This window comes from Heterodontus francisci, chromosome 2, assembly GCF_036365525.1.
Source record: "Heterodontus francisci isolate sHetFra1 chromosome 2, sHetFra1.hap1, whole genome shotgun sequence".
Taxonomy (NCBI): Eukaryota; Metazoa; Chordata; class Chondrichthyes; order Heterodontiformes; family Heterodontidae; genus Heterodontus; species Heterodontus francisci.
This window is the reverse complement of record NC_090372.1, coordinates 200,054,916-200,074,609: the sequence shown is the minus strand read 5'-3', so window position 1 is coordinate 200,074,609 and position 19,694 is coordinate 200,054,916. Positions and strand designations below refer to the sequence as shown.

Here is a 19,694-nt window from a genome sequence, read left to right as displayed (position 1 = left end):
CACTGACTCCTGTCTGAGGCTATTGAGTGATAGTGAGATAAGCAATGTTTACTCTAAGAAGGTCATGGGCGCAAGCCCTACTCCAGAGACTTGAGGTCACAATCCAGGGTGACATTTCTGTGCAGTACAGTGCTGTACTCTCAGAGGTGTCGTCTTTTGGATGAGATGTTAAACCAAGGCCTTGCCTGCCTTCTCAGATTGACTTAAAGAGCCCATGCTACTATTACGAAGAAGAGCAGGGGAGTTTATCCCCGGTATCCTGGCCAGCATTTATCCCTCAAGCCTACATCATTAAAACTGATTATCTGATAATTTACCTCACTGCTGTTTGTGGGAGCTTGCTGTGTGCAAATTGGTCCTTGCACTGCAGCAGTGATTACATTCCAAAAGTATTTCATTGGCTGTAAAGTGCTTTAGGACATCCTTAGGATGCAATAGGCGCTATAGTAATGCAAGTTCTGTCTTTCAGTCTTGAAAAAAGAATCGTGGAGGAAATGACACTATGCACTGGCATTATGGATCGAATAACCTCCTTGTGTCCTGTATCACTCTTTGATAAGCTAGGAAAGAGCATAGAAAATGTAAACCTGGAAATCTGCTTTCTAATGTTAAATCATGACAATCGGACAAGAGCATTGGGGCTTAAAATAGGAAAAGACAAATGGAGGACAGATCAGGAAGTTATTCACAGTCACCAATATGCATTATGGGTATTTTGGGTGACAGCCTTGGAACCATTGAAGAAGCAGTTGGGCACTATGATGAAAGGACTGTCGTCCCATTCTGGGTAGCTAAACCAGGATGGACTGAAAGGCCTTCCTTATCCATATGTATTTTGTAACCTTGTCCACTGAATTTGCTAAGCCTGGGACGGGCCAGATTGTGGACACCTGAGGCTGCCTTTGGAAAACTAAAACATTTAAGTCAAAAATCTGATCCACACCAGAAAGTAAATTATAGTCTGGTTTTATCTCAAACCATTTGATTAAACAGGGGTTGCAGGGCGAGGGTGCAGGGGAGAAACACAGTACTGTGAATTAATAGGGGCACCAGTTACTAAAGCATGCACATAACTTTGACTTACATACCAAGTTGTATAATACATTATATGTCTTCTTCCTGATTTACCCTTATGCCATCTGCAGTATTATATTATGCTGTAGGCAGAGAATGGAACAGAGACCTGAACCATGTCAATTAATGCACATTGATACATTAATATGTCTATGTTTTTTTTCCAGACTCATCGGCATTCCTTCACAGCTTACTACACACTGTGCAATTTACACACCTGGTAAGTAATGTACTGTAATAGTAAATTTCTGTTCATGTAAACAGCTGATTTTAGACTGTCCAGGGCTAAACACATCTCATCTCTGAGCTACTTTCAGTACCGAGACAGCCTCCGCGACAGGCACAACGCGAGTCATGTGATTGAACAGCTCTCTCTCTCTCTCTCTCTCTGATGTCACGGCATAAATTGGGATTGAAAGCAATGCATGATGTCAATTTATGTAAATTAACATTTCCATCCCTCAATGACTTATCAGATTCAAATTGGAACTATGTGACCTAAAACAATTGGTGATGATTTGAAGGAAATTTGTTACAAAAGTTAAGGCACATCATATTAAGGGGGAATGTGACAAATGGCTGGGAACTAGAGTTTAGAGGTAAATGCATGTATTTCGGATTAATAGAATATGGGTTGTGGTGTGTCTTAGTGGCCTTTGCTGGGGGCCCTTTTGTTTTCCATTTCTAAAATTGATTGAACTGAAGGTTTTAAGTGTCAGCCATGCCTCTGCAGTAGAATTCTTACCTCAGAGCCTGAAGGGTGTGGGTTCAAATTCCACTTCAAGCATGTAATTTAGGCTGATATTTCAGTCCAGTGTTGAGATGTTAAGAGATATTAAACTGAGGTCCTGCCTGCCTTCTTGCATGGATGTAAAAGATCCCATGGCACTATTCAAAGAAGGGTACGAGAGTTCTCTATGTGTTCTGGCTAATATTTATCCCTCACCAACACCTAAAACAAATGTTATGGTCATTTATTTCATTGCTGTTTTGTGGGAGCTTGCTATTCATAAATTGGCTAGTACACTTCCTACATTACAACAGCGATTACACTTCAAAAGTAATTCATTTGGAAAACAACTAGCTCAGTCATCAAACCTGTACATCTCTTAAGACGTATGTGTACCTCATCACAAACTGACTGAATTTCAGGCTTGAAGAAGCATTTAGATATTAAACTTTCATTGATATACAAATACAGAGCTGTACATTTGTCTTCTTGTGTGCCTACTGATTGACAGGGACCCCTCCCCTCATCTGAACTGGTTCTTAAGGGAGTAGATAAATTGAGCCTTGATAATTTTTTGGATATTACCATAAAATCCAAAACCAGGGGCACAGGCGAAGGCTTAGAAGAGGCAAAGTGAATAGTCAATTTTATAGAAAGGGTGGTGAACATGTGGAAAAGATTGTCCAGGAATGTGGTGAGATAATTCATCTGAAATATTTATGTGAAGAGATATTTGAGAGTGTAGCTGATTGAAAGACCTTCATTCTTGGAATGCCTCAGATTAGCTGTAAAGTCTTCTGTTCCTGTCCATTCATCAGAAAGATCACAAGATCATAATCAGCAAATCTCAATTCATCCACCCAAAGACATTGTCTAATGTTCCCATCCCCCCACTCATAGCATTCAATCATTTCTTAAATGATTCCTGGGTTTTTATCTCTACTGCTCTATCTGGAAGTTCATTCCTCATGTCGATTACTTTTTGCCTGAAGAGGAATATTCTGGAACCTGTCCTCAAATAGTATTTTATTGGTTTGAGCCTCAATCCATTAGCTCTACTTCAGCAGTTTGATTTAAATTAACAGTCTGAGTTAACATTTTCGACCCTTAAAAAGACAATGGTAGGGAAGGTTTCTTCTGTGTGTTACATGAAACACAAAATATCCAGAGTCTGCTCAGCAGTCCATCCAAACGTCCAGTTGACTGGGGCAATTAGCCAAAAAGACAAATATGGGCTGAATGGCGCTAACTGCTGTATTTAGAAAGGACGTTTTTTATTCTTTCATGAGATGTGGGCGTCACTGGCGAGGCCAGCATTTGTTGCCCATTCCTTAATTGTCCTTGAGAAGGTTGAGCTGCTGCAGTCCATCTGGTGCGGGTACTCCCACAATGATGCAAGAGGTAAATCTTTGAGTCTGGGTCCCTCCTGTTTCTTTTCAAAGTAAACACAGGTTGAGGATACCACAGAGCCTATCTTGATGACTCAGTGACAATCACCAGTATGCTCACAAGTTAGTTGGCCTCAGCTGGGATCAACATCATGGGCTGCCAAGATTATCCTAAACTCCCCATGGAGAGGGCATTCCTGCTGCCATTTTCATCTGTCCTGCTGGAAAGTGCTTGTGTGTGGATGTCTTATGATCAAAGAATCAGCCTGAGCTGTCATTTTTCCATACCCCTTCCTTGGATGAAAGTGCTACCAATCACCAAGTAGAAGAGAACTGGAGAGAGAGCTGTCAGCTCCTGTGGAGCTATAACACAGTGCAAGTCAAACCTTCAAGGAAAGGGGGGTGAAAATTAGATTTAAAAAAATCTTCAAACATGTAAGTCATTGATAAAGCTTTTTATCACAGTCTTTACCCAGTTTGTAAGCACTTGAGTGCAGTGTCATGGTCAATGAAGCAATAATGTGATCCTGCTACTTGGTGTCCCATCTGGTGTTTGACCACTTCTCTCCTGAAAACACTGAATCTTGCTGGACAATGGTTCCACATGCACTGGGCATCAGCCAGTACCTGATCCAAGCATCCATTGTTCTTGTGAGAGCCTTGACCCTAAGTACCGGCAGACTACTCAAAAGTTTGGGGAGAAGGAATGTCATGGACAAATCCAGCCCTGTTCTCATTTGATTTCTAGGCATATATACTTTTTAATAGAGATAGCAGTCTGGAAAAGAATGACTTGCATTTATATCACGCCTTTCACAACAGCTAATGATGTATTTTTATAGTCAATGGTGTAATGTAGGAATTGCAGCAGCCAATTGGTACACAGCAAGCTCCCACAAACAGCAATGTGATAAGGACCAGATATTGGTCATGACACCAGGGATTATATTACCTATTACCAAGGGAAATTTTATGTCCACCTGAAAGAGCAGATAGGGCTTCAGTTTAAAATCTCACCCAAGAGGGCAGCACCCTATCAGTACTGCGCTGGAGTGTCAGCCTATATTTTTGTGGTCAAGTCTCTGGAGTGGGACTTGAACCCACAGTCTTCTGGCTCAGAGGTGACACTGCTGCCAACTGAACCATGACTGACATCCTGGCTGCTTTTCCTTTTCTAAGCCCAAGGGGTCTGAAGCCAGTTGTGGACCTCCCTACTGATATCAGCTACCGTTTCACAAACCAAGCACTTTCCTCCCTCTATCGGCAAAACATAGAAATTAAAGAAAATAAAAAGGATTTGCATTTGCATAGCGCCTCTCACAGACAATGATATATTTTTGAAGTGTCATTACTGTTTTAATGAAGGTAGCATGGCAGGCAATTTTTGCACCAGAAAGGCCCACAATGTGACACTGGCCAGATAAGCTGATTTTAGTGCTGTTCTAGGCAGCTAAAGGCATGGTGTTCAGCAATGGTTGGGTGAGGAAGGGGACTGCACAAGAGACCAGGGTAAGAGGAAGGGAGAGTTTGGGATGGGGTTGTAGTGCTGCAGGCATTTGAAGACATAGGGAGAAAAAAGAACTTGAGGGGATTCAAATAGGAGGATGAGAAATTTAAATTAGAGGTGTTGGGCTATAGGAAACCATTGCAGGTCAGAAAGTACAAGGGTGATAGGCAAGCACAGACTGGTGTGAGATCAGATAAAGGTGGATAGCTTTGAATGAGTTGAAGTTATGGAGGGTGGAAGATGAGAAGTTGGTCAGGAGAGCATTGAATCCAGGCTGCAGGTAGCAAAGCATGGATTAGGGTTTCAGCAGCAGATGGGCTGAGGCAGGAGTGGAAATATGGTGGTGGAAGTAGGCATTCTTTGCAAGGGAGAGGATATGGGGTTAGAAACTCAGCTCATGGTTGACTAGGACGGTGATGTTTTTAAAAGTCTGGTTCAGTCTGAAACCATGGCTGGAAGGCATGTCAATTGGTGGCAACATTATGGAGTTTCTACTGGAAGCCAGGGACTTTGGTTTTGGTTTTCCCAATGTTCAACAAGAGGACATTAGGGTTCAAGCAATGGTTTTGACAGTGAGGAGTACAGAACCTGAGGAGAGTGACCCACTTAGAATGTCAGCCAGCGTGGGGTTAGGAAGGGAAGTTTGATGTTCAAGAATCTGGTACGAATGGAAATCAAGAGAAATGAGTTAGGTCTCAAAGACAAGGTGAGCTCAGAGAGGGCATGAAACTAGAAACTAAAAAGAGATATGGATTCAGAGCTAAGTCTGGGAGCAGCTTGGAGGAATATTTGGCTTGTTGGGAAAAGGGACAATGAGGAAGCAGCAGAGGTAGCTGAACAGATGGTCTCGACCTTAGTAACAAAGCAGTCTATGACTCTCACATTTGTTGTAGTTGGTTAGGGTGGAGGGAGGAGTTGAAGGCAATCGTTAATAGTGAAGAAAATAAACCAAAGGAGTTATCTTTGCTCACACAAGGTGATCTGGAAGTAGCGGACTGTATTGGCAGAGGACAGTGACAGCCAACAACACCTGATGTGGTCCAGTCAACAACAACAACAACTTATATTCATGTAGCACCTTTAATGTAATAAGGCATCCCAAGGCACTTCAAAAGAGCGTTGTAAAGCAAAATTAGACACCGCGCCACATAGGTAATATTAGGGCAGACGGCCAAAAGCTTGGTCAAAAAGGTAGATTTTAAGAAGACGCAATGGGTCAAATGGCCTCTTTCTGTGCTGTAGCCAGGATGAGAAGGAGGTTGGTGACATTAGTTTCCAATGGGCATTCTAGGCGGGGAGGCTGACAAGAGAGATGAGGCAATTGTGGTTGCTGCTTGGAATGAGGTGGTGATGGATGCCTTGATGGACCCTTTGGAGAATGCCAAGAAAGGCACAGAGAGTACCTGTGGGTTTATTCACAAGGGACTGAAACCTGGAGCTGCAACACAGAAGGAGCAATAATAGCTGAGGTGGAGACAATATTCCTATAATTTTTATGAGCTTGACATTTCAGTGCTGAAAGGGTTAGCTGTGCCACTGCGAAAGCAAATATTGAGAAAGTCATGCCACCTGCTGGCGATGTAAAAGTATTAAATCAAATTGCACATTGGCTGTATTAAACTGGAGGGCGAACAGTACCAACTTCAAGTAATCCTCCTTATAAATGAGACTACAGCTATAAATCATCCTGGCTCCATTACAAGCATTCTCGATTCTTGAATCATAAAGTTATGGGGTCAAGTGCTACACCAGGACTTGAGTGGCTTCTGTTTACTGAAAATGAACTAAAATAGTGAACATATGAACTAATTGATCACTTTCTGGAAGTGTCACTTGAGATATCATCATAGGAGATTCTAGAACTAAACTTAATGGACTTGATATCATTTGCAAGGAAGTCCTGAATAGGATCAAATGTCCTAAAACTAGTAAGCAAGAAAGATTTGTATTTATATTGCGCCTTTCACAACTCAAGACAAGGTGACAAAGTACTTTACAGCCAATGAAGTACTTTTGCAATCTAGTGACTGTTGTAGTGCACGAAATGTGTCACCCTATTTGCACACAACAAGCTCCCACAAACAGCAATGCGATAATGACCAGATTATCTGTTTTAGTAGTGTTGGTTGAGGGATAAATATTGGCCAGGCCACCAGGGCGAACTCCCATGTACTTCTTCGAATAGTGCTGTTGAATTTTGTTACATCCAGCAAGAAGGGCAGAAAGGGCCTCAGTTTAACATCGCACCTGAAAAACAGCACCTCCAACAGTGGAGCACTCCCTCAGTATGGCACTGGAGTCTCAGCATGGATCTTGTGCTCAAGTGTACAAAATTATGAGAGGCCTAGATAGAGTAGATGGGAAGGACCTGTTTCCCCTAGCGGAGAGGTCAATTACCTGGAGGCACAGATTTAAGATGATTGGTAGAAGGATTAGAGGGGACATGAGGAAAAACTTTTTCACCCAGAGGGTGGTGGGTGTCTGGAATTCACTGCCAGGAATGGTGGTTGAGGCAGAAACCCTCAACTCATTTAAAAGGTGCTTGGACCTGCAATGAAGTGCTGTAACCTGCAAGGCTATGGACCAGGTGCTGGAAGGTGGGATTAGATTTGGCGGCTAGTTTTTTCGGCTGGCATGGACACGATGGGCTGAATGGCCTCCTTCTGTGCCGTAGTTTTTCTATGGTTCTAAATCTCTGGAATGGGACTTGAAATCATAACCCACAGACTCAGAGTAAAGTGTGCTTTGCAGTGCTGAGGTGGCTGGATCATTGAATACCCAAGACACCACTGCAGGAATTCCCCAGGGAAGCAACAACAGCCCAGTCATCGCCAGCTTTTTCATTGATGGCCTAGCCTCCTTATTCGCTGAGTATTCCACAGTGTTAGTTCTACTCACAAATCCTCTAATAAAGAAGCAATCTATGCCAGGCTACAGATGAACCTGGATAATATCCAGGCTTGGGTCGATAAATGGCAGGTAACATTTATGGTATGTAGATGGCAGGTAATGAGCATCTGCAACAGGAGAAAGCCCAGCTATCCGTGCTTGATCTTCAACAGCTCCACCATCACCAAGTCGTCAGCCTTTGAAATCTTGGGGGTCACCATTGACCAGAAGCTTAACTGTACCAGCTATTTCAGCACCATGGTGCACCTCCTGACCCCCCAAAGTTTCTCCAGTGCCTTGTCAGAAGTATGATGGATTACTCATCACTTGCTTGGAAGGGTGAAACTGCAGCAACATTCAAAAAGCTTGGCATCCTGGACAGGGCAGTTTGCCTGAGCAGTGCTCCTGCCACTGGACTGAATATCCGCCGCCTCCATCATTGCCGCACAGTGGCTACAATATGTACAATCTACAGGATCCACTGCAGCAACTCCTTGGTCTAGTTAACGTCTGCTGTCTAACCCCACCTCACCTGAAGGCTTCCCTTGGTCTTAGCACCCCATGTACAACCCCATGGGAGATTAACTAAGCATTTGTTGGGATTGTAGTAACATCCAGGACATCATTTATTCTCTGTTCAGAAGTGTTAAATCATGTTGTTCTAATTGAACTATTTCTTTCAAGCTCATTTAGCCAAGTCAACTTCTCATAAGGAGCCATAAGTATGACAGAAAATTAATTTTAATAAAAACCTTTTGTTCTTTCTGCCGTGACTCATCAATCACAGCTTCTGTACTTGGGAATTTTGTAATGGTAGCTTCTGAATATTCTTCTCCAGGGAGATGCAATTGTTGTTTGCTGCTATAGTGCAAGCTGACTCACTGTTACAGAACTTTCTGACTGACATGCATAAGTCATAGAAATCTGACTTTTCTGACCTATTTCCTTCTTGAAACAGGGAGCACCTCACCTTGAATCCACCTGAGGTTAGGGACGCACAGTTGCTGTACGCAGGTTGGGGTGTCCAAGGTCAACAACTGGTGAGCATTTGTTTTATTTATTTATATTATGTTTTATTCGAGTCTTCGAAGGCACCGCTAACCCCTCTGCATCATAATAAAACTTGAAAAGTGAAAATGACTGAACAAATTGAAAGGTTACAAATTTTTAACATTAAATGTTTTATGAGTGTAGACTTTCCTCATATCCTGCTTTGTAACGTTCAATTTGACATTTAGAGAAGAGATTTCAGTTTACGGTAAATGCCGTGACTGTTTTATAGCTGCAAAGGGCACTGAATGTCCAAAGCATGATAGTTACTTTAGTAATTTCAAAATGTAGATCATGCCCTCCCTTTTTGCTTTTATATTCACAATCATTAATTAATTTCTGGACTTTGACCCAGTTTCAACATACGGATTTTGCTTCTCTGTTACCAGCCGTAGGCAACATCTAGTCTCCAGTTACACCTGACAGACAGGAGGGACTGGGTTTTTAAACTGCTTGGCCACGTATTTTTGAATATATCCTGGTTGGCCACCATTATGAGCATCAGTGTTTAAATGAAATATCTATTTTAACTAAAAACAAAATGTTTTCAACACACTGTCAATTTACCCTATTCTGATTTTTCCCATTGTGTCCTATTCAGTTTTTATTTTCTTACATAGAACTTACAGCCCTTTGGCCCAACTGGCCCATATGGTCCTCCTCCCACCCTACTACTTCTCGCCCTATCAGCATAACCTTCTATTCCTTTCACCTTTATGTACTTACCTAGCTTCTGTTTAAAGGCATCCATGCAATTCACCTTAACTGCTCCATGTGCTGGCAAGTTCCACATTCTAACCCCTCTCTGGCTGGAAGAGATAAACTTTAAAATAAACATAACTTTTAAATCTTTTACTTAGTTTCTTTTTCCTGCTCCTGACTGTCACCATCCATTTTGACTGTAGAGCAGATTTTTAAATAACATTTTTAATTTGCTAATAACAAATATTAAAGGCAACTTATTTAACTATACAAGAGCTCAAATTGACAGTTGACTCGGTTCTTTATAAACATGACTAGGTCAATCTTTGGACAGAGCTTTAACTAGTAGTATGGGCATTAAATCCCAGAAAGATGGCATTGGGTTTGGGATCCGACATATTCCCGTCCACTTCCAGGTTTGGCTCAGGCGGATTTGCAGGCAAACAGGGAACCCTCGTGCAGCTGTTGGGAAAATCATTATAATATGCAAAAGCTAATTAACTTTGAATTTAACCCTGTATTCTGGCTTTCACAGCCAGCGCATGGGTATTCCGAGCTCTCTGCAACTCGCCAGGGTGAGTACATAGTGGATAGTGCATCTTTAATGATACTGACAGTCTGGGAAACCTTCTAACAGTGAAACTAAAAAGCTGTAGCCCTGCCGAGGTGAGAGGCTGCTGCTCACAGTACTTCTTCTGAGAGTGTGCTGTTACTGCTCGACAGGAGATTTCCAACTTCCTGGAAGTCAATTCAACTGTCTTGCATTTCACTCACCTTAATCCACACTTCCTTGTTGTCAGTCTTCAACACAGCATGGGAGCAGCTTATGCAGCTCTACTTTGCACCTCCTAAGAGGAACAAGAGGAGCAGCAACACCAACAGCACCAGGAGCAATACCAGCAGCCACAACAGCTACCTTCTCCTCAGCCACATGCCACTCCACAGGACAGAGGGGATGGACACAGAGATCTAGCTCGAAGGAGGGGAGACGCCAACACAGGATCTACAGGCAGAGGATCAGCTCTCTTGACATGTGTGAGCACCAGTACTTTAGGAGGCTCAGGTTGTGTGTTGGTCATTGCTGATATCTGCAGCCTCCTGGACCAAGACCTCCTTCCCAGAGGGCATGCATTGCCAGTGTTTTTCAAGGTGTCTACCACTGGAGGCATCATCCCCCCCCCCCCCCCACCCCCCCACACACACAGTTCTCTGCCTCTTCCTGGATTTCTGCAGTCTGCTCTCCTACAAGGAGGGTAGGGAGTTGTGAGTGTGAAGAGGAGGGAAGGACAACATTTGTGGAGGGTGACTATGAGGCATGAGTGTGAGATAGTACAAAGATGAGAGTGAGAGTGAGTGTTGGCTGTTCAGGTGGGGATGTGAGGAGGTGCCGAGAGAAAGGAATGAGTGGAGCTGCAAGGGGTGTTGGTCTGTGAAGTGCTGTACAGGAGGATGCTGGGAAAGTCAGAGTATGGGGCTTGGCACCTGAAAATGTTATGCTATTCACCTTTCCCACTCTTCTGAGGCCCTTGAACCTCTTGGGGCAGTGTCTCCAGGTTCAAGGGACCAGACTTCTGCTGCTCACTTCCTTGGCCACTTCCATCCATCGCTGCTTGGTTTGAGGGGCTGGTCTATTCTTCCCATCTGTGGCAAACATCACCTCACTTCAGTACTTCTGATCCCATAGCTCCAAGAGAGAGAGACCCAGGGTGCAGCCTTTCCAGGTCTCCCCTCTATTCCTGTGGTTGCTAAAGCCACAAGAATCAATGTACAGTTCAACCATTTTGTCCTCTGCCAGAGTTCCCTTTAAATAGAAATTCTTCCTTTGACAGATTTGGCACGTCATCCCACCCACCCTTTCTATTTGGCCGGGAATCCCTGAAGCAGGCTGTTAACAACAACAGCAACAAATTATATTTATATACCCCGTTTAACATAATAAAACGTCCCAAGGCACTTCACAGGAGCATTCTAAAACAAAATATGACACACAGCCACACAAGGAGATATTAGGTCAGATGACCAAAAGTTTGGTCAGACAGGTAGGTTTTAAGGAGAGGGTAAAGGTATAGGGAGGGGATTCCAGAGCTTAGAGCCTAGGCAACTGAAGGCACAGTTACCAATGGTGAAACGATTAAAATCAGGGATGCTCAAGAGACTAGAATTAGATGAGCGCAGATATCTCAGAAGGTTGTGGACCTGGAAGAGAGTACAGAGGTAGGGACGGGTGAGGCCACGGAGGGGTTTGAAAACAAGAATGAGAATTTTAAAATCAACACGATGCTTGACCAGGGCCCAATTTAGGTCAGTGAGCACAGGGTGATAGGTGAACGGGGCTTTGGTGCAAGTTAAGACACGGGCAGCAGAGTTTTGGATGACCTCAAGTTTACAGAGGGTAGAATGTGGGAGACCAGTCAGGAGTGAGTTGGAATAGTCATGTCGAGAGGTAACAAAGTCACAAATGAGGGTTTCAGCAGCAGATTAGTTGAGATAGGTGTGATGTTGGCCTATGTTACGGAGGTGGAAGTAGGCAGTTTTAGTGATGGCATGAATATGCAGTTGGAAGCTCATCTCAAGATCAAATATGACACGAAGGTTGCGAACTGACTGGTTTAATCTCAAACTGTTGCCAGGGAGAGAGATGGAGTTGGTAGCTCGGGAATGGAGTTTTGGAGCAGGGAGCAAAAACAACGGCTTCAGTCTTCCCAATATTTATTTGGCTGTCGGCTAAGCAGTCTGATAATTTAACAACAGTGGAGGTGTCAAGGGAGGTGGTGGGTGTCGTCAGAGTGAAAACGAAAGCGGTACATCCGATAATATCACCAAGGGCCAGCATGTAGATGAGAAATAGGAGGGGGTCACGTTCCTTGGGGGACATCAAAGGTAACAGTGTGGGAGCAGGAAGGGAAGCCACTGCAAGTGATACTCTGGATGCGATTCGATATATAAGAATGGAAGCAGGCAAGCGCAGTGCCACTCAGTTGGATGATGGTGGAGAGGTCTTGGAGGAGGGTGGTGTGATCAATCGTGTCAAAGGAGCAGACAGGTTGAGAAAGGCGAGGAGGGATAGTTTACCTTTGTCACAGTAACATAGGATGTTATTTGTGACTTTGATAAGAGCTGTTGCGGTACTGTGGCAGGGGTGGAAACCTGATTGGAGGGATTCAAACATGGAGTTCTGGGAAAGTTGGGAACACATTGAAGGACATTGGAAAGGAAAGGGAGGTTGGCGATGGGGCGGTAGTTTTTCAAGGACGGTGGGGTCAAGCGTTGTTTTTTTGAGGAGAGGGGCGATGTCATGCTAGGCCCCCACCTGCCAAGAATGAGGCACATTAATTTTGTTATGAACATTGATGTAGAATTGTTACTGGAGTGAAGAAAGGACTTGTTAAACAGATCAGCTGTGGCTGGAAAATACATTTGCATATGAACAGACGATGATTGGGAGGACAAAGGACCATTCCCTGACACATTCAACCCACAATGGACCTTGATCACCAGGTATTGTGTGTAAGAGGAGCATTCCAGAGTCTGCTGTAATCCAAGATGTGGTCAGACCAGTTAGTCACATGACAAACCTGCTTGGCAACCTAGGTTTTTCTGAATTGTACAAACAGTTTGAACTAAGAAAGTCTGTTTGCTCCTTGACTGAGAAGGTCTCTCCTGTCTGCTCCCATCTCTTTCTCACAAGCTTCTGAATCCACTGAAGCCACATGAACCCCAACTGAGAAAAATCTCCTACAGCGAACAAGGCTTAAGAAGAATACTGGGCCCCAACGAAAAGCAAGATCTACCTTCAATCAAGGACTCTACAGTGAGCTCGAAGAACCATAACAAAAACTCTTCAGATACCGCCTCAAATTTTTCCACTTTATTTTTCTTCTGCTCTTTTCTGTCTCTATTTACACGTGTGTATCGCGTACATATGTGAGCGTGGGCGCATCGTGGTATCCGTAGGTATTAACCGAATTAGAGTTTAAAAGTTTAATAAATTTCAACTTTTCTTCTTTAAACCGAAGAAAACTTATTGTGCTGGTTTCTTTGACTTATAATTGGAAAATGATGAACAAGGATTCTGCAAGGGGGAGCTAAAAACACGGTGTGTTTAAAATTAAACCTTGTTATGGTAAGACCAGGTGAAGGCTGAGAGGGACCCCTAGACATCTTTCTCACCTGGCCGTAACAGATGATGATGGCAGATTTGGAGGGGAGAGGGAAAACACCTGAAGAGAGAGAATTGTTACCAATATCGGCCAATATGGGGACCAGGAGGAGAAGTTGTGTGGTCAGCAGTTTAGTGGGAATAGGGTAGAGGGAGCAGGAGAGGGGTCTCATGGACAAGTTGAGCTCGGAGAGAGCCCGAGGTAAAAAAAGGAGAGAAACTAGAGCAAGAAGGAATGAAACTGGACGGACCACACGGCATCGACATAGGCACCGGAAACGACAACGGCAAACCGAGCCCTGTTGACCCTGCAAAGTCCTCCTTACTAACATCTGGGGGCTTGTGCCAAAGTTGGGAGAGCTGTCCCACAGACTAGTCAAGCAACAGCCTGACATACTCACGGAATCATACCTTACAGACAATGTCCCAGACACTGCCATCACCATCCCCGGGTAGCTCCTGTCCCACCGGCAGGATAGACCCAGCAGAGGTGGTGGCACAGTGGTATACAGTAGGGAGGGAGTTGCCCTGGGAGTTCTCAACATTGACTCCGGACCCCATGAAGTCTCATGGCATCAGGTCAAACATGGGGAAGGTAACCTCCTAGTGATTACCACCTGTCGCCCTCCCTCAGCTGATGACTCAGTACTCCTCCATGTTGAACACCACTTGGAGGAAGCTCTGAGGGTGGCAAGGGCACAAAATGTACTCTGGGTGGGGGACTTCAGTGTCCATCACCAAGAGTGGCTCGGTAGCACCACTACTGACTGAGCTGGCCGAGTCCTAAAGGACATGGCTGCTAGACTGGGTCTGCGGCAGGTGGTGGGGGAACTAACACGAGGGAAGAACATACTCGACATCGTCCTCACCAATCTGCCTGCCGCAGATGCATCTGTCCATGACAGTATTGGGAGGAGTGACCACCGCACAGTCCTTGTGGAGACGAAGTCCCGCCTTCACATTGCGGATACCGTCCATCGTGTTGTGTGGCACGATCACCGTACTGAATGGGATAGATTTCAAACAGATCTAGCAATGCAAAACTGGGCATCCATGAGGCGCTGTGGGCCATTAGCAGCAGCAGAACTGGACTCAACCACAACCATGGGCGGCACAGTGGCGCAGTGGTTAGCACCGCAGCCTCACAGCTCCAGGGACCCGGGTTCGATTCTGGGTACTGCCTGTGCGGAGTTTGCAAGTTCTCCCTGTGACCGCGTGGGTTTTCGCCGGGTGCTCCGGTTTCCTCTCACATCCAAAGACTTGCAGGTGATAGGTAAATTGGCCATTGTAAATTGCTCCTAGTGCAGGCAGGTGATAGGGAATATGGGATTACTGTAGGGTTAGTATAAATGGGTGGTTGTTGGTCCGCACAGACTCGGTGGGCCGAAGAGCCTGTTTCAGTGCTGTATCTCTAAATAAAATAAATAAATAAAATAAATAAATCTGTAACCTAATGGCCCGGCATATCCCCCACTCTACCATTACCATCAAGCCAACAGACCAACCCTGGTTCAATGAAGAGTGCAGGAGGGCATGCCAGGAGCAGCACCAGGCATACCTCAAAATGAGGTGTCAACCTGGTGAAGCTACAACCCAGGACTATCTGCGTGCCAAACTGCATAAGCAGCATGCGATAGAGCTAAGCGATCCCATAACCAACAGATCAGATCTAAGCTCTGCAGTCCTGCCACATCCAGCTGGGAATGGTGGTGGACAATTAAACAACTAACTGGAGGAGGTGGCTCCACAAATATCCCCATCCTCAATGATGGGGGACCCCAGCACATCAGTGCGAAAGATAAGGCTGAAGCATTTGCAACAATCTTCAGCCAGAAGTGCCGAGTTGATGATCCATCTCGGCCTCCTCCTGAAGTCCCCAGCATCACAGATGCCAGACTTCAGCTAATTCGATTCACTCCGCGCGATATTAAGAAACGACTGAAGGTACTGGATACTGCAAAAGCTATGGGTCCTGACAATATTCCGGCAATAGTACTGAAGACCTGTGCTCCAGAACTTGCCGTGCCCCTAGCCAAGCTGTTCCAGTACAGCTACAACACTGGCATCTACCCGGCCAAGTGGAAAATTGCCCAGGTATGTCCTGTACACAAAAAGCAGGACAAATCCAACCCAGCCAACCACCGCCCCATTAGCCTACTCTCAATCATCAGTAAAGTGATGGAAGGTGTCATCAACAGTGCCATCAAGCGGCACTTGCTTAGCAACAACCTGCTCAGTGACGCTCAGTTTGGGTTCCGCCAGGGCCACTCAGCTCCTGACTTCATTACAGCCTTGGTTCAAACATGGATAAAAGAGCTGAACTCAAGAGGTGAGGTGAGAGTGACTGCGCTTGACATCAAGGCAGCATTTGACCGAGTATGGCATCAAGGAGCCCTACCAAAACTGAGGTCAATGGGAATCAGGGGAAAACCCTCCGCTGGCTGGAGTCATACCTCGCACAAAGGAAGGTGGTTGTGGTTGTTGGAGGTCAATCATCTGAGCTCCAGGACATCACTGCAGGAGTTCCTCAGGGTAGTGTCCTAGGCCCAACCATCTTCAGCTGTTTCATCAATGACCTTCCTTTAATCATAAGGTCAGAAGTGGGGATGTTCGCTGATGATTGCTCAATGTTCAGCACCATTCGTGACTCCTCAGATAGTGAAGCAGTCTGTGTCGATATGCAGCAAGACCTGGACAATATCCAGGCTTGGGCTGATAAGTGGCAAGTAACATTCGCGCCACACAAATGCCAGGCAATGACCATCTCCAACAAGAGAGAATCTAACCATCTCCCCTTGACATTCAATGGCATTAGCATCGCCGAATCCCCCGCTATCAACATCCTAGGGGCTACCATTGACCAGAAACTGAACTGGAGTAGCCATATAAATACCGTGGCTACAAGAGCAGGTCAGAGACTAGGAATCCTGTGACGAGTGACTCACCTCCTGGCTCCCCAAAGCCTGTCCACCATCTACAAGGCGCAGGTCAGGAGTGTGATGGAATACTCTCCACTTGTCTGGATGGGTGCAGCTCCAACAACACTCAAGAAGATCGACATCATCCAGGACAAAGCAGCCCGCTTGATTGGCACCCCATCTACAAACATTCACTCCCTCCACCACCGACGCACAGTGGCAGCAGTGTGTACCATCTGCAAGATGCACTGCAGCAATGCACCAAGGCTCCTTAGACAGCACCTTCCAAACCCGTGACCTCTACCAACTAGAAGGACAAGGGCAGCACATACATGGGAACACCACCACCTGAAAGTTCCCCTCCAAGTCACACACCATCCTGACTTGGAACTATTTCGGCGTTCCTTCACTGTCGCTGGGTCAAAATCCTGGAACTCTCTTCCTAACAGCACTGTGGGTGTACCTACCTCACATGGACTGCAGCGGTTCAAGAAGGCAGCTCACCACCACCTTCTCAAGGTCAATTAGGGATGGGCAATAAATGCTGGTCTGGCCAGCGACGCCCACATCCCATGAAAGAATTAAAAAAAGATGCAAGTTCAGGGTTAGGACAGAGGGGAGCATTAGAGGAAGTTTGGTCAGGTAGGCTCGTGTAGGGAGGGAACTAGCAGAGGCAGCTGATTGGATGGTCTGAATCTTAGTGACAGAGAAGTCCATGAGCTCCTTGCACTTATTGTTTGAAGAGGTAAAGGTGGAGGAGACAGGAGAGAGGGGTTTAAGAAGGTAGTTTGCAGTAGAGAAATGAAGTCAAATGTTATCTTTGCATTCCAGTATGATCCTGGAATAGTGACTTGTTTTAGCAGATGAAAACAGGACCAGACCATGTTTTGTGTGGTCCAGCCAGATCTGGCAGTGGATGGCTAAACCGGTTGTCTGCCATATCCTTTCAAGTCTGTGTCCCTTGGACTTAGGGAAACAGCCAGGTTGAGAGAGAGAGTAATGGTTTTATTGGAGTCTGAGGCATCAAAGGTGGAGGTGAGGGTGCAGTTGAGCAAATCAGTAGTATCATGAATGTGGCGAATGGAATGCCGAAGGTTAGAAGTTGGAAGATATAGTGAGGCTGCTAATGCTGTTAAAGAGCAGAAGGCAAAGCCCACTTCAATTGCAGATGGATTGCTGACCTCCTCATTGCGTGCAGGTCTGTTTAGTTGAGATTCTGCCCTTGGATACAGTTTTACACTTCAAAATGTAGACGGTGGTTCTGGACAGCCCCAGAGATAGGTGACAGTTTAAATGCCTTGGGGTGTTTTTCTATATTAAAGGTGCTATATAAAAAAAATTTGTTGACAGAAAGATAGGTATATACAGAAGCAACAGACCAGTCCTGAAGTCCGAAAGAAATCATTCAGCGCTATGTGTCTCATAAACCTCTGTTACTTTCCTTGCCTTCTGTTCATCTCGTTCCCTACTGAATTTGCTGTCCTGCCTACTTGGATATTCCTTCTCAAACATTCACCACCTTCAGCGTAAAATTATTAAATCTAATCTGACTTTTCATTTTTCTTGCTTTGAGTTGGTGCAGTGTCTGTTTGTTGACTTGGGATTATATCAAACACATTGTTAGGGATCTATTTATACCTTCAGCATCTTGAGGCTTCTTCTCTTAAACATAAATATTCCTCATTTCGGTATCCTTTCCTCATAACTTAGGTTCATTATCCCAAGTACTATTTATTTATTTTTTATTTAGAGATACAGCACTGAAACAGGCCCTTCGGCCCACCGAGTCTGTGCCGACCAACAACCACCCATTTATACTAATCCTACATTAACCCCATATTCTCTACCACATCCCCACCATTCTCCTACCACCTACCTACACTAGGGGCAATTTACAATGGCCAATTTACCTATCAACCTGCAAGTCTTTGGCTGTGGGAGGAAACCGGAGCACACGGCAGAAACCCACACAGACACAGGGAGAACTGGCAAACTCTGCACAGGCAGTACCCAGAACTGAACCCAGGTTGCTGGAGCTGTGAGGCTGCGGTGCTAACCACTGTGCCACTGTGCTGCCCCAAATAAGGTGCGCGTCTCCCCAGCGGGGAATTGAACCCCAGTCTCCCGCGTGATAGGCGGGGATACTGACCACCGTCCTTCACCTTATTTATCGAAGCAAGGATATTCCTACCGTAGTACAGTAAGAGTGGAAGAGTGGAAGAGCCTGTCACTCCAGAATTGGCCTTTATAGCCACTCCAGGCGCTGCTTCACAAACCACTGACCACCTCCAGGCGCGTATCCATTGTCTCTCGAGATAAGGAGGCCCAAAAGAAAAGAAGTACAGTAACCAGAATTGTTTTTGATATTCCAGATGGTACAGGACTAATGCACTGTACAAGGTCAAAATCATTTCCAGAGACATATTTTCTGTTCTCTGACTATACACCCAAAGATAATTTCCACTGTTGTGTATTGTGCTGCTGTTTTCAGTAAGCAACCCACGGTGTATTTCAGAAAAATGAAAGCTAAATTCCACAGTTCCAAAATATGTGGGACAATAGTCAGTTGAAAAATCCTGAATCAAGGACACCTACAAAAATTTTCAAATTCAAATTCAAGTGTAGACAAAGTGGTTCATTTAACTTATATTATCTGAATGGTATCAGACAGATGTCTCCTTCTTTCACCAATATATCAGAAGATTTGGTTGGGATCCATCATTTATGCCTAGGGTTTAAATATTAGCATGCTGTGAACCATCTTGCGTAAACCAGCCTGAAATATATCAATTATTGATCAAACTCAGTCTGTCAACAGCAGGATGCACAGTAAAAACTAAGTGAAATGCAAATTAACTCTTCCTTGCCAGAGGCATCAAGAGCAGTCAAACACTAGCACTATATTGGACCATATAATTTAGACTGCTATTCATACCATCATAAGATACCATCATATTAGATACCTCGAAATCATAATCAGCACAGTGGTAACTTAATTTTAAATATCACAATATCTCATCCTTAGCTTGGTTGCACTTAATTACTGTATAACAGAGTAACAATTAATGTCCCTTGATTACAGGACAGACCTAGCAAGGTTAAATTCACAATTTATATTCAAAGGGGCACCAACAGGTCCCAGTATTAAAATTGTTATGAATGTAAAATCATACTAAATCCTGGGTAGCAGGCTAATGGCTGCATTGGGCAGTTCTGCCCTAACTGTGTGACTCTTTAGTTTCACCCCTGGGGACACCTGCAGGTTTCCACCACTGCT

General features: G+C 44.7%; 1 protein-coding gene across 2 annotated transcripts in view; it reads left to right on the top strand.

Moving 5' to 3' along the window:
- dpp6a (dipeptidyl-peptidase 6a) overlaps positions 1–19,694 on the top strand; it is a 1,544,902-nt gene that overhangs the window by 1,192,265 nt on the left and 332,943 nt on the right. For both annotated transcript variants that reach the window (XM_068015021.1, XM_068015020.1), the window contains exons 6-7: positions 1,242–1,294; positions 8,547–8,628. In XM_068015021.1, the coding sequence (XP_067871122.1) occupies positions 1,242–1,294; positions 8,547–8,628 (135 nt within the window). The remainder of the gene's footprint in view (positions 1–1,241; positions 1,295–8,546; positions 8,629–19,694) is intronic.